Source organism: Ictidomys tridecemlineatus, chromosome 10, assembly GCF_052094955.1.
Source record: "Ictidomys tridecemlineatus isolate mIctTri1 chromosome 10, mIctTri1.hap1, whole genome shotgun sequence".
Taxonomy (NCBI): Eukaryota; Metazoa; Chordata; class Mammalia; order Rodentia; family Sciuridae; genus Ictidomys; species Ictidomys tridecemlineatus.
The window spans coordinates 121,677,060-121,691,880 of NC_135486.1; the positions used below are offsets into that span (position 1 = coordinate 121,677,060).

A 14,821-nucleotide genomic window follows, 5' to 3' on the forward strand; every position below is an offset into this window, starting at 1 on the left:
CCATCCCAGCTGTGTTCCGTTAGAAGCAGTCTTTCTGGAACTCTGTTCTAAGCCCCTGTTCATCCACTTCCCCGTGCTCAGCCTGTCCCTTCAGGGAGCCACCTGGAGGGAAGTCCCTCCTGGTCCCATCAGGTGCCTGTGCTCACTCGCTCTCTTGAATGCACCTGGCTCTCCCTGAGGCTGAACACTGGTCACTGGGGACAGGGCGTGAGCCTCAGTCCTCGAAGGCTCTGGGACTCCCTGGGAGCCGTACACAGGCCCCCCTTAGAAGCTCTGCCCTGTGGTGCTCTGCCCAGGGTGGGTTTCTGGCTCTTTCCCTGCCTCCTAATGGTGAGGGTATGGTCCTGCATCTTCCTCTGCCCCCTGGAACAGTCACCCTCTCCTGACACCTTCCCTCTGGGCATTCCTACCTTGGCCCTCCTCGGCCAGCCCTCCATGTCCACTGGAACCTACCTGTGCCCAGCTGAGCTCATCAACCTGTCCCTCCTGCTCTCTCATTCTCTTCTGTCTTTTTAAATTCATGGCACCTTCCCGATTGCCCAGCCTGAGTCTGGGGCACGGGTAATGCTGTTACTTTGGAGGTGTGGTTCTGCGTTTGTGTGTTCTTTCGCTGGGCTCTTTGGGACAGTGAAAACACACACCCAGGCCTCTGCCTAAAGACACGGCTGCTCCTGAGACCCAGTCAGTCACCTCCCCCTGGGTTGCTTCAGCTCCTCCCCCGTGGCTCTCTTCTTTGTCCCTTGGCTCCAACTGCCTGGAGATAGTGAATATTGGAATCTTTGAATGAGTGTCTTCTCCTTAATTAGCCGGGACATGTCTGGAGGGAGCACTGGGGTCTGAGCTGTTTTTTATTTGCTTTTTAATTTAGGCATGGGCTCCACCCCTCATCAAGCCTTGAGTTACCCTGCAGGGCAGGGATGCGAGGCCCGTTCAGTGTTCCTAGGCTGAGCCTGCTGGCTGGGTCACGGCACCTCCCTCCCGGCACAGCTCCTGGGCTCCACCTCAGTTGCATCTGGAACACTGGGTCCCTGTACCTTGGAAAGTGAGGACGGTGCCTGCAGTTCTGTCAGGCATAAAACAGTCCCCAGGCTCTAAGGTGATGTTTTCTGCTTAGGAAGATGAGCAGCGTCCGGGGGAAGCTATAAAGTGGATCTGAATTATTAATAACCACAGATTAGTTATTAGAAAGAGCATTTGCTGGATGCACCTTAAAACCCTCACATGTTATTCCATTTACTCCTGATGTCCATGAGGCTGGACAACAATTAGCATTGCCCATCATCCCGGTACTCTCAGAGCCCTCTATTGTCCCTCCCGGTAGCCTTGGGACATAGGAGAGGCAGCCATGGGAACGGCTCTCTCTTTCCAGCCTTGTAAACTCTTAGCTTTTCCCTACCCCAGAGTCTCAGTCCCAACCACTTTTACAAGTGAGGACATCACTGAGAAGTTTACATGGGGACCATATAGCCATACATGACATCGGTTACTGAGCAGAGCCTCGAGTACCCCCAGTTGCCTGGCAGTTGAGAGCCTAGAGTGTGTGCAGTCCCCAGGGATGGTGCTCAGCACTCAGCATTCAGAAAGTCCCGTGGGTGAAGACGGTGTGCTGCCCATTGCCTTCAGTGGCATGTCCCTCCACGCCCTGCCCACCTGCCCGGTCCTCCTGGAGAATAAATGGAAGCCAAGCACGCACGCCTCACCCAGTCTCCCTGGCCCATTCTGTGTTGCTGTAACAAAACACCCGAGGCCAGTGAATTAGGAAGGGGAGGTTTGCTTAGCCCACTGCTCAGCAGGCAGGGCAATTGGAGATCAGGCAGCTGCCTCTGCCAGGCCTGTGCTGCACGTAATGTGGTGATGACGTCACCTGGGAGCAGAGGGTGCTGCAGCCTGCTCATGTGCTGATTGAGCCAGGCTCCCCAGACCTAGCCCACTCCCCGAGACCTACCCAGCCTCTGGAGAAAGACATTAATCCATGCATGAGGATTGTGTCCCTGTGACCGGTCACCTCCCAGAGGCCCCTCCTGACCAGCCATGTGAGGAATGGAGCCTTGGCAGAGTTGGGGTGGGAACAGCTGTAGCACAGCCTGCTTGCCTCCGTCACGCTCAGTCCTTCCCCTGGGCCTCCCTATGGGGAGCGGAAGTGGCTGTGCCCTGCGTCTGTTCCAGGGCCTCCCTCTCCTGCTCCAGTGCCCTCGAGTTGGAGAGGCCGAGCTCTGGCTTAGCATCCTGCCTCATGGCCTCTCGCCCAGCCTCCTTGGGCTCCAGGGATACTCTCCAGTCCTGCTAAGGGGCCTCAAGCCTCTCTGCAGGGAAGGAGACATATCATAAGTGTCTGCCACAGCTGCTGGAGGTTGGCCACACTGTGCTACCCTGTGCCAGGGAGGTGTCAGCGGCCTCTCTGTCCCGACTCCTCTAACTTTAAATGCACCTTAAAGCCCTCACATGTAATTCCATTTACTCCTGATGTCCATAAGGCTGGACAATGATTAGCATTGCCCATCATCCCCAGGTACACCTGCTCCTCTGGTCACCTCACTCTCTGGAGACCAGCGAGTGGAGGCGGGAGTGGGCTGACCTGCCCAGAGTGGCCCAGGGTGCCCATGGCCCACGCCTGAAGCTTCAGCCCACCCACATGCTGGACCAAGGCAGAGGTCCTCCTCGAAGGGTGATGGCACCTGGTCACCAGCCGCCCTCAAGTAGTCTTTTGGGGCAGCCACAGTAGAGCTCCCTGGACCGCAGACGGTGAATCGCAGAAAGGTGTTTCCCCACAGTCTGGAGACTGGAAGGTCAAGATCAAGGTGTGGTGGGGGTTCTTTCCTTGGGTCTCTCTCCTTGGCTTCTGGATGCCCCTTGCTATCTCATCCCATGGTCATCCTTCGGTGCCCACATACCCCGCGTGTCTGCTTGAGTCCCTCCACCTCTGAGACATGAGTCCTTAAGGACTGGGCCCACCCTAATGGCCTCACTTTACAAGCTTGTCTTCAAGCACAGCCACATTCTGGAGCTACGGGGCTAGGACTTGAGAGCAGAGTTCTGTGGGGACACGGTTGGGTGCCTGGCGCACTCGTTCCCCACACGAGGCCATTGACTGACAGCACCTTTCCTGTGCCCTTGCCCTTTTGGGTCCTCCTGCCCCGTTTATCTAAACACCTCTTCTCTGTTTCTCCTGGGGTCACAAGGCTGCCTCTTTCCAGGCACAACAGCCATCACGCAAACCACTGACCCTTACGTAGGCGGTCAGGTTTATCTAGGAAGTGACAACGTCTGGTAACACAGCCTCTCTAGCTTTCTCTACAGTAAACCCAGAGGTAACAGCATTTCTGAAAGGTCCACCTGGGGACCTGCTTGCATCAGAATCACCCATGCAGCTCCTGGAGCGACCCCCAGGGGGAGACTCCGAGCAGGGGGAGATCCTTGGGGTGGACCCGGGCATCCCTCCCCTATGCGTTGTCTGCCCAGCCCCCACCTCCACCTACGCGGGAGACAGTGGGATTGGGTCTCAGCTCTTCATTGCTAGGTGTGTGACCTTGGGACAGGTTGGCCTCCCTCACATTGTATCTTAATTTGCAAAATGGAATTAATCTTGCTAATTAATGGAATTAGTCTAGCAACCTCCTAGGGCTGCTTCAGGATTAAATTAGATCACAGAAATAAAGCACCTTCTCACCCGCTCGCTGCTGCTGCCAAGGGACGGAGGGCGTGTTCAGGTGTCTGCAGCCTTGCAGGATTTCCGCCCCCAGCAGGATTTCTGCTGCTGGGCAAAGACCAGCACAGGCCTTGTCCCTGGTGCATCTGGCCTGTGGCCCTGCATCCAGGCAGCCAGCACACATTGAATGAGCAGCAGTTTGTGCACAGGGAGAGTCCACTTAGGAGTTGACTGGCAGGCCCCCGGGGCTTTGGGGCAATAGGGGTACTAGCTAAGAAAGTAGAAGGGCCACAAAGAAAAGACATCCCAAAGGACCCCTGCCCGCCTGCAGCAGCTGGGCTGTGGAAGCCAAGGCCGTCTTCCGGTCAGCTGTGACCCGGTGGTCCTCAGAGTGCAGCTGTCCAGGGTGAGGCTGCCCTCGGACTGGGCCACGTTTCCACTGGCCTTACCGACATTGACACTTTTGCAGTCACTCAACCCTCTGAGGGTATGCAAGCGTCACGGGTTGGTTGCCCGTGGAGATGCCCTGACCGTGGACCTCTTGCTCTTGTCCCCTGGCAGAGGAGCTGAAGGCCCCGCTGGAGGAGTACGTCCACAAGCGCTACCCCGGGCTGGTGAAGGTGGTGCGTAACCAGAAGAGAGAGGGCCTGATCCGCGCGCGCATCGAGGGCTGGAAGGTGGCCACCGGCCAGGTCACCGGCTTCTTTGACGCCCATGTGGAGTTCACTGCTGGCTGGTAGGTCACAGACCGACACCAGGAGCACTGGGGCCTTCTGTGCCCTTAGAAGGAGCTGGAACCTAGGGGAGGGCACGCTCCGCCTGCTCCTCAGGGTCCACTGGAGGGATGAAAAAGGGTGGTGGAGGAGGCCGGAGTCCTGCTGGGAGAAAAACAGGGGAGCTGACTGCATGTCCCATCTACCAGGCTGATCTTCACGCCCAGGGACGGGCCTGACACTCCTCTTGTAGAACACACGAGGATCCTGGGCAGGGGACCCAGCAGTTGTGTTTGTGTTGATCTTCTCCCTCTTCTCGGGAGGGGGCCTGATAATTCCACCTTCCTGGCAGTTTCTGGCTTCAGGGTCTTGGCTCTGGTCTCAAGGGAGGAAGAGGAGCTTTATTCTCCGTAGATGTGGCCCTGCGGTTTTCCCAGGTAGAAAGAAGAACTGAGGGACGGGGCTGTGCCTGTGGAAGCAGAGGCAGCACCACAAGTTCACACAGTGAGACAGCGAAGCCAAAGCAGGACTTCCCCATGGAGAGGCGGGTCCAAGGGCACCCCAGGGGACAAGTCCATGTCACATCAGAGGCTTGGCAGGCTGCACCCAAGTCACTTATTAGAGAGAAGAGTCTTTTTTTTTTTTTTTTTTAATCTGCACACATGACTGCACCTATTCACAGGGTACAGTGTGGTGTTTTACACATACCTACAGCATGCACTGGTCAGATCAGGAACTGAGCACACCTGTCACCTCAAATACTTATCGTTTCTTTGTGTTGGGGACATTGTAGCTATTTTGAAATATACAATAGATTATAGCTAACTATAGTCACATTACTGTGCCCTGAGAATCTAATGCTCTTATCAAACTGCATTTATGTTTCTGTCACTCACCCTTTTCTGACCCCCCCACCCGCTCCTCCCAGGGCCCAGCTAACACCCTGACTGTGAGGTCAGCTTGTTAAAGAAGCCGAGTCTTGTCTTCACAGAAAAGGTTGATTTACAACCAACGATACCCTTGAATAAGTTGTTACGGTACCAGCTTTAAAGAACTGGTGTCTTTCCAGGCATGGTGGCACATAGCTGAAGTCCCCGTGACTCGGGAGCTAAGGCAGGAGGAGTCAAAGTTCACAGCCAACCTCAGCAACTTAGCGAGACCCTGTCTCAAAATAAAACATAAAAAGGGCTTGGTGACATGACTCAGTGGTGTAATCTCTGGTATTAAAGGGAGAAAATCCTGATGTCCCCAAAAGCCATTCAAATGTGTCCTCATCTGCCAACTTCCCAGGCCTCTCAAGGAGCCTGAGCAGATCAGCACAGGGCAGCTGAGGTCCCTGTGGACATGGCCCATCCCGGCGCACACTGGCATCTGTCCTCACCTCCCAGGCCAGTCTCCTGGTCGACAGGCCACCCGTGGTCCCTTCAAGGAGGCAATAGGTCATAGGATGAGGTGGGAAACAGACCATTTGGTTAGATACCTGCCTCTCTGCTGCTGTCAACGCTGGTGGCTTGAAGCTGAGCGTCTTCAGTCCCTACCTGTCCCCTGAGCTTCTGAGTACTTCACCCTTTGCAGTAGTGAAGCAGGTTCCCAGACCAGCAGCCTCAGAGCTTGTTAGAAATGCAAATCCACAGGTTGGCAGGCTCCCGCCAGACCTCTGAAATCAGAAGCTGTGTGGGTCCTGCACCAGCCCTAGCCAGCCCTGGCCACCAGTCACCACCAGTCATCAGGACACACACAGTCAGCTTGAGAATCACTGAGCAGGGAGCCTCCTGAACAATTCACTTGGGGGCCTATGGCAGCTGTGGCTTGGCGTCTCCTGCCTTTAACCCTCCAAGTCTTCACCTCCACCCTCCTTCCCGGCCCCTCCCTGGCCCTCCCCACCCAGCCCCACCTCTAGCCATTTTGCCTTTGAACCAGTTCCTCACTCCCTCTTCCTGTTCTGGCTGCCACTGCCCCGGCTCAGCTCTTCATCTCCCCACCTGCTAATGTCCACCAGCCTGTCGGCTGTGGGTTGTCCATGGCTCTGCTTGAGAGCTCCTCTGTGTTCTGGGTCACAAGAGATTCTCCTTCTACCACATGCCATTTTGAGGGCCAGGAGGGAGAAGCCAGGCTGCACCTTGCAGCGGCTACTATAGCTTTGGCTCAGCTGTGACCTTGTCACTCCTGCTCAGACCCCGTGGGCAAAGCAGCTCCCCCGAAAGCCCAGCCTTCCTGGGAGGTTGGGGTGGGAGCATGCCCCTCCAGGGGGCATGGCGATCCACAGACATGCCCAGGGAGGGCAGCAGTCCCCAGGGGGAGTTGCCCCTCCTCCTGTGCACAGCGGACTCCGGACACTTCACCTGCAACAACATCACTTCAACCAAGGGCTTAGGTCTTCGTGCTGAGGGACAGCACAGGGAGGGCTGAGCTGGGCTCTCTACGCACAGCACAGCGACAGGCCATCTGTGGTCCCTTCGAGGAGGCAGTAGGTCATAGGGTGAGGCGGGAAACAGACCATTTGGTTAGATACCTGCCTCTCTGCCAGCTGGCCTTTGTCTCAGTCTCCTCACTTGGTAAATGATGATCACTGCGTCCCCTTCTGGAATACAGTGCATAGAAATCATTTCAAATGGTGCCTGGGCCCAGGTGCTGGGTAGGTGGCAGCTCAGAGATTAACAAAGGCTGTGCAGCTTGAATAAGGTGGAGTGAGGCCTGAGTCCAGAGGGAGGAAACCCTCCTCCTAGAGGAATTGGGGAGAGCTTCTAGGGAGAGGTGACATTGGATCTAAGCCTCCTGGGTGCTGGGCTCTCTACTAGTGGCCAAGGGCATTCCCAGGGGAGGGCAGAGTGGAACCCTGGAGGGCCGAGTCCTGAAGCTAGGTTTCTAGCCAGGAGAGCCCCCCCCACCACCCCGCCTGCCTCCAGCTGGAATGGTGCAGACCAGACGTAGAAGGCAGTCAATGGCCTGGGGTATATTTTATTGTTCGTTTTAAATAGAAAGATGAGATGAGCCCACAGGTAATTCAATAGCTGCAAATGAACAGAGATGGGCTGTGCACCCAGTGCTCTCATTATTCTTCCAAATAATGCAGAGGAACGGGATTTCCCTTGACTCTTTTCCAAAGCCCGCACTCTGGTCTAAGCTGAGAGATTAATGCCTTGGCTTCCCAGAGCCATCTTGTCCTTCTCGAATGTGGGAAATGGCCCCTTCCCAGGTCTGCCTGGGAGACACACGTTGGCAGAGTTGCCTGACCATCTGCTTTTTCCCAGGCCAGCCAGCTACACCTTGAACTTGGAGCCAGATTGCCAGTGGAAGCCTGCAGCAGCCTTCAGAGAGAAAGCACGCTAGGAGGCAGGATCCTGCCTGCCTTTGCATTTAATTAGTTCCAGGCCTTCCATTGCTAACCAATTCAATTAGATCCCTTTTAAGAAATCAATTAAATAATCAATTAAAAAAACTGAAATAGCCACACATGCAAAGAAGCCAGCAAATCGCTTATTAAAACCAGGCTATTCAGGCAGACATGGCCTATTTTGGGAAAGGAAACTCAGTGTCAGCCAGCAGGAGCAGCAAGAGGCGTAGTGAGCACCCTGAGAGGGGAAGTCGTGACCTGTGTGGCACCGGAGAACAGTGGGAATGTGGGAATCCTACTGTCACTGACCAATAGGGAGGCCTGGCGCTCTGGACTGGGCACCCTGGGGTTCTGAGTTCTCCCTCCCACCATTACAGGGACTCCAGGAGGGCAAGAGCCTGTGGCATGGCCCACACGTCCAAGGCCACCAGGGAGAGTTGATTCCACTTCTCTGTTTCAGGGCTGAGCCAGTCCTGTCCCGCATCCAGGAGAACCGGAAGCGAGTGATCCTCCCCTCCATCGACAACATCAAGCAGGACAACTTTGAGGTGCAGCGCTACGAAAACTCCGCCCATGGCTACAGCTGGGAGCTGTGGTGCATGTACATCAGCCCCCCGAAGGACTGGTGGGATGCCGGGGACCCTTCTCTCCCCATCAGGTCTGTGACAGCGAGCTCTGGTGGGTCAGCGGTCGGTTCCCAGGTCCCAGGACAGAGGAGCCATGGCGTGGGGAGGGCCAGGACACCAGGGTACCAGCAGCCCTGGAGAATGGCAGGTGTCTTAGATCAGAGTTCCCTGCAGAGGGTGGACCCTGCCCTTTGTTCCTTCAGCTGCAGGTCGACACAGCCACACTGAAAGTTCAGACTGATGGTCACATTCACACTTTTTATTCTTCCTTGGTCCTTAATTCCTAGGACTGTGGCTTTAAGGGCTTTGCTTTCTGTGGTCTCAGCTACCATCCGCCAGTCGATATGAAAATAGGAAGTGGGGAAAATTCCCCAAATAAGCACTTCACTTGCTTTAAATAAGTTGTATTACGCTCTGTGGTTACAATTGCTCTATTTCTAGTTACTGTCATTAACCTCTTACTATGCCTACTTTACACATGGGACTTATTATTGTACCTTATCCATTCATTGAAGGATGTGTGGACAGGAAAACCAGCACGTGAGGTTAGGGACACTCCAGGGTCAGGCTCTCTCCAGCCAGGCCTTGCAGGCCCCTGGTTGGGAGCTACTTTATTTCATGAGACTTGAATAACTGCAGAATCTCCCACCCTTGTTTGTGACACAGCTCCACACAGGAAGGGACAATAGTTGTGGCGTCATGCATAGGGGAGGGCCTCTGGGAACTCCATGTGGCTCCCACCCCAGGTCCCTGCCTGGAGGGGCACAGGGGTCCACAGGTCTTGTGCCTGCTGCGAAGTGTGAGTGTCAGGGTGTTGAGTGAAGCAGGTTGGCCTCAGTGCCCAGTACTTCCTCCTGCTGTTGTGACTGCACCCAGGAGGACTCAGAACAGTGCAGATCTGGTCTGACTGTTCCAGAGCTCAGAAGTCTGAAGTGGGCCCAATGAGGCTGAAATCCAGGGTCTTCCCGGAGTCCCCTGTGGAGAACTGTCTCCTGGTCCTTTCCTGCTCCTGGAGGCCTCTCCGGCCTCTGGCTTCCTCCTCCATTTTTGTGCTGCCCTCTTAGAAAGCCCTGTGGTATTTGGGATCCACAGGAACAATCCAGGACAGTGGCTGCGTCTCAAGATATTTCCCTGAATCACGTCTGCGAAGTACCCGTGACACTCCATTCCCAAGCTCCGCAGGGCAGGATGTGCCCGGGGTGGGCAGCGATGGCATCTCCTAAGTGAGGACCAGAGGATACCAAGCGTCTGAAGTTGGGGGAGCTGGGGACGGGGTCTCTGTTGGCTGATCCCAGTGGTGTGTTTGTTGGTATTAAGGGAAAGGGAGAGCATCGTAGAATGAGGACTGGCTACAGGTAGCCCCGGATTCTTTCTCGGTCTGCAAGTTTGCCATAAGAAGAGCCCAATTCTGAGAGGGTCTGTGTTCTCGTGTTTGAGGTGGAAAGTGGGAGGCTGTGTGAGACCAGGGCCCACCTGGGTACCAGGAGGGGTCCTTTCCCAGCCGACTCTCTGTCACAGTTGAGTTCCCCACCTGGACCACATGCAGGGTGGCAGGGCCACCGGCTGGGCCCACTGGGAGCTAAGACGTAGCAAACCTCACTAAGGTTTCCCAAGAGCCAGGGCACAGCCTTCAGCCACAGGTAAACCTGAATGGCAAAGCTTGCAGACCCAGAGGCCTCTAGACCTGAAAGGGGTGAAATTGAAATGATGGACTTCAGGACACTGGTTTCATATTTTGGCCAAATGATGCCCCCCACTCCCCAGCCACCCCTGACACACGGAGAGGTTGGCCATCCGCCGTGACGGTAGCAGAGTGAGGTCGTTGGCAATGGAGGGGAGGCTTGCTCACAGCTTGCTCCTTGGTGCCCAGCAACACCTGCACTGGTGTCTCTGGGGACATCACGCACTGAGCAGAACCAGCTTGTGTTCCATGAGTTATGGTGACATTAACAGATGATTAATATGCACTTTAAAGACTCAAGAGTCGTGATCGTGAGTCATTACTGTTGTGTGTGCCTCTGATGCACCAAACACTTAAGTGCCAATGATCTCTTTAGATGTACATTCACTTACGAATGCTTAATTTGTTAATTGCAGATGGGGTGTCAAATCGCAGGAGAGACATCTGACGGTCCTTCTGACATTACTAACCACAGGGTGGTTTCCTCCTCATCAGCACACGGTGCCTCCTTCTTCCCTTGACGCCAGAATGTTCATAGTTATGATTTTTCTCTCGTGAAGGGTGGGATGAAAACTTCTCTTAATACAAACAGCACTGAGACGGAGGAGTCCTTAGGTACCAGATTCCGTGGCATGCCACATGAAGTGAGACACGTGGCCATGGGAGTTCACGCCCTTCTGTCCCTGCTCACTGTCTGTTTCTTCCTGTTTATCTTTTCTTCCTCCTGCCTGACAAAGAGTCATTCTCCAAGGTCTTCTCCCATCCTCTGCTCTCCATTTGCACCACAGTGGGCAATGGGAAGTGCTAAAGAGGGCCAGGCCAAGTGCCAGGGAGGGAGCTGTGGGGTGGGGTGGAACTGTGTCCCACCCGAGGAGAGCCTGCCACCAGCCCCACATGATGGTGCTGGGCACACAGAAGCCATGTGGTCAGGTCCTCGGGCTTCCAAGAAATGCCGTGATCTAGATCCTTCCAGGTGTTGGCAAAGTAAACCCCTCTCCTTCAGGACCATGAGGACCTCCAGCAGGTCCGAGAGTGCATCTGGCCTCTAGGCCCTGGGCACTCGGTCTTTGCTCTGTGTCTCTTTCCTGGAGGCCCCCCCTCTCCCTGGACAGCCTCGGCCATGCTCCTCATCCACAGAACTATGGGCAGCTGGTATGAGGCATTGCTGTGGGCTGGGGGCCAGGGGATAGTATTCCCCCAAACCACAGGAGAAATACGGTCCATCTTCCAAGGGCTCCAGCCAAGCCTACAGGACAGGACTCCCCACCAGCCCACCAAGTGTCCGCAGCCCCCTGTGCTGGGTCTTCTGTGGGAGGCTTTGGTTAGCACTGACCCAGCTGTCGCCTCTGTGTGGAGAAGGCGCCCAGATCCACGGACCAAGCCCTGGTTATTCTGCAGGGATGTCATTTCAGTGACCATCACTAGACCACTGGGCTTAACTTGTTGGGCCTTTTTGACGACCGGACACAAGCCGGAGATCTTCTTCCCCAGACATGTTTAAATGGATGAAACTTTGTTCAAAATTTCCTGGGGGGCACAGGTGCCATGGGGTCCACCCCAGGAAGCCCTGCTCAGCTTCCTCCCTGGCTTTCCCGGCCAGCAGCCTTTCTGTGTGGCCTGCTGGTCTGTGTGCTTTGTGAAGCCAGGTCCACAGGTGTCCCTCTCAGAGCCATGTCCACAGTGCCCAGTGAGCACCCTGGACTTAGTGGGCATGCCAAAAAGAACTATTGAGTGGATGGACAGATGAGGTGACCGGAGGCTCAGGAGAGGGGTTCAGCTCATCAGTGATAGAAAAAGGGGGTTGCCCAGAGGTGCTGGGGGGACAAGAAGGGGACATCCATACTTCCAGGGTGAATCGAGCCTTCATGGAAGCTCAGGGAGTGACACTAGAGAGTGGGAGGAGAACCAGGGTCCAGAGAAAGGGGCAGCCATGTCCCAGACCAACCCAGGAAGGTGAGGCGTCCTGTGCTCACATAGGGGACTCACTGAAGCCTTAGTGAGGAGTCTGGGGAGCATCTGTGCTGAGGCCAGTGGGGTGGGGGGATGTGAAGGGATGGGCAGAGTGGAGAGTGGGGGACACTCGGCAAGGAGGGGCAGCAGCTGTCCAGGGTGCCCAGGCCCAGGGCACAGGCATCCCTCAGAAGAACACCAGCAGGTGGAGCTATGGGGCAGCAGCCGTGAGCCACTCAACAGTGTTACTCTGGGGACTGTGTCACTCACCCATGCCCAACGTCCTCAAGGGCTGAGCCGGGATGTGCGAGTCAGTCCCTCCACGTGGCCTCTTGCTGCTGTCGAGGGCCGCAGTAAAGCATGCTTTGTGGATTGGCCACCCGTCCCTGCCCGGCTCCATAGTGAGTTCCCTCTGTTCTTAACAAGTAGAAGGCGAACACTCTGAGATGACTCGGTCAGCGCACAGCCAGGCCCCAAGGAGCATCCTGTGCCATCCTGTGTTCTGAATGAGCCGTGCTTCCTGTGACCGGCAGAGCCCTGGTTGCTCTGTGTCTCTAGGAGGTGCCTGCATCTCGGCTCCGTTGTAATCCACGGTCCCAGTGTCCCACGTGCAGCTGTTACTGACCCACACCTCATGCAGGATGCATGGCCATGTTTTTAAAGCCCCTGTGGCTCTGTGGCCTTCACCCCGTGTCACTTGCTGGGTGAGGTGGGTCCTCCTCCTGTGCTGGGAGGGAAGCACCAGCCGCCCCGCTGTGACCTACTCTGAGGAGGAAGCCCTGCCAGACCCCAGCAGGCCACGGTTGGCTCCTGTTCACACTGTCCAGGTCCCCACAGAGATCACCCCACTCAGCAAGAGTCAGATCCCCTCCTGCCCCAGGCTGCTGCCACATTGGGGAGCTGCCGCAGGCCTTCTGCCCCTTTCCTTGGGGCCGAGCAGGTGAGGGCAGCAGGGAGGAAGGAGGCTCCGGAGCTTGGGACGGTCCTCCTTCATGGCTGGCTTGTGGTACTTCACGCTGCCTGGAGAGCCGCATCATGGCTAGGTCTTCCTGGGGGTGTTGGTGGGCCATGGGGGTTCTTTCAGCCCTCGGCATGGCTTGGGCCATCTGAACCACCTGTTGCTGGCTGGCTGGACTTGGGCAGAGACCCCAGGGTGGCCTTCCCGCCTGCCCCTTGTCCTCTTGCTGGTGGGTCTGCGCTGAGCCCATTGCCCGGTACCTTCCTGTGGTTTTGGTTCTGTTTTGTGGATGACCATGTCACGTGGTGCTGTTAACCAACTGCTCCCTCCTCTGCCCTTGGCCCTGGCAGCAGGGTCCACTTCCTGTTCTGGGCATTTCCTGTCCTGCATTGGTCAGCGGGCGCCTTGGTGCCTGGTGCACTGTGTAAGCCTGAGAAGGTCCGACCCTTCACCCCTGTGATGGTGGCAGTCCCTTCTAAAGTGGTCCCCATTCCTGTGCCTTCTGTAGGTTCCACCTCTGGTTTCTGAGTCCCACACATCTTTGTCCCTCCAGCCTTCCTCACGGGGGCCCTCTTTGCTCCACGGGGCGCTCTTCTGTCCTGAGCCTGAGTCCCTTGTCACTGGCAGCCAGGCTTGGGGCTGGAAGGCAGAGCCCAGGAAGTGGGGCTCAGGTCTCGCAGGACCCTGCCGTCCCCAGGGGGTACACTTCAGGGAAGCCCCTGATACCTCTTCAAGACTCCACCCACTCACCCATCACAGCCAGTCCTCCCTGGCTGTCCAGGGGACTGCCGGTGCCGAGGTTTGGACAGCAGGACAGCGCCTCAGGTTCCAGGGCTCTCGCTGGCTTTGAGAAGGTGGAGGTGGCATCGGTATTGAAGAGCAGGAAAGTGGGTGATCCTGGAGCCCTGCTGAGGGCAGGGGGTGGCCAGGTTGGCCGAGGATGGGAAAAATAAGTGAGGGCTGGTTGAGGACAAGGACAGACCTTTAACAAAGATCCCTCCTGGATCTAGGCAGACCTGCCAGGTGTGCGGCTGTGTTGTTGGACATGTAAACTCAGTCCTTATAACCTCATGGACATGGACACGAAGAAGAGCAGCCGTGGTAGGCACCAAGGGGATAATGTTTCTCCTGAGGGCACCTGGGTCCCTGGACACCTGGCTCAGAGGCCTGCAGAGGACTGAACGTAGCTCCTGCCCGGGAACTGCGGGTTTGGACGGTTCTCCCAGCTATAGGCTCCCAGGCCTTCTGCCCTGAGGCCACAGGGTCCCAGGAGTGTGGATGGGACACGTCACAGCCCCTGGCTTTCAGGGTGTGGGCTAAAAGCTGAGTCAGGTCTCCTCTGTCAGCAGACAGCGGGGCCTCCTGCTCTGTTTAAGTGGCCCTGTAATTAGTGACATTGCTCATTAATAACTAATCCAAGCTGATGATTAACAATGAGCAATCCCTAATCCAACATACAATTTGATGATAAATTATAAAGTACAGGAGTCATTAGAGCTGATAGACTCGTTTAGTGGGGGAGGACTGCCCACTGTGCATGGTTATGGGGGCTCAGATTCTGCGTGCAGAGGCACCTCAAGGGAAGCCATTATCCCCCCCCCCCGCCTGCAGAGGAATGTGCCCGGCTTACATGAGAGGAAAGATTTAAGAGAAAAATGAGATTTTTTGTTAGACTTTAAAATAGAGGTATCTTCTCTGTGCATCAGCAGATATATTTTAGGTACCAATATGGGCTCAGCCTGTGGTAGGCCCTTCCAGGGAGACTGGTAAGTGACCAGGCCCCTCTCCTGCAGCAGTTCACAGGCCATTTAGAGGCGCAGACCCCAATGCAAGTGATAATTTGGGTATAGGGAATGGGGTGTGTGGCCGGGAGGGGATTTTGTGAGTGGAGTGAATGGCAAAGCTGCTTTTCT

The 14,821-nt window shown here is 55.9% G+C and overlaps 1 protein-coding gene across 4 annotated transcripts in view; it reads left to right on the forward strand.

Moving 5' to 3' along the window:
• Galnt17 (polypeptide N-acetylgalactosaminyltransferase 17) overlaps positions 1 to 14,821 on the forward strand; it is a 355,262-nt gene that overhangs the window by 201,279 nt on the left and 139,162 nt on the right. For all 4 annotated transcript variants that reach the window (XM_078023947.1, XM_078023950.1, XM_078023948.1 and 1 more), the window contains exons 4-5: positions 4,208 to 4,382; positions 8,154 to 8,351. In XM_078023947.1, the coding sequence (XP_077880073.1) occupies positions 4,208 to 4,382; positions 8,154 to 8,351 (373 nt within the window). The remainder of the gene's footprint in view (positions 1 to 4,207; positions 4,383 to 8,153; positions 8,352 to 14,821) is intronic.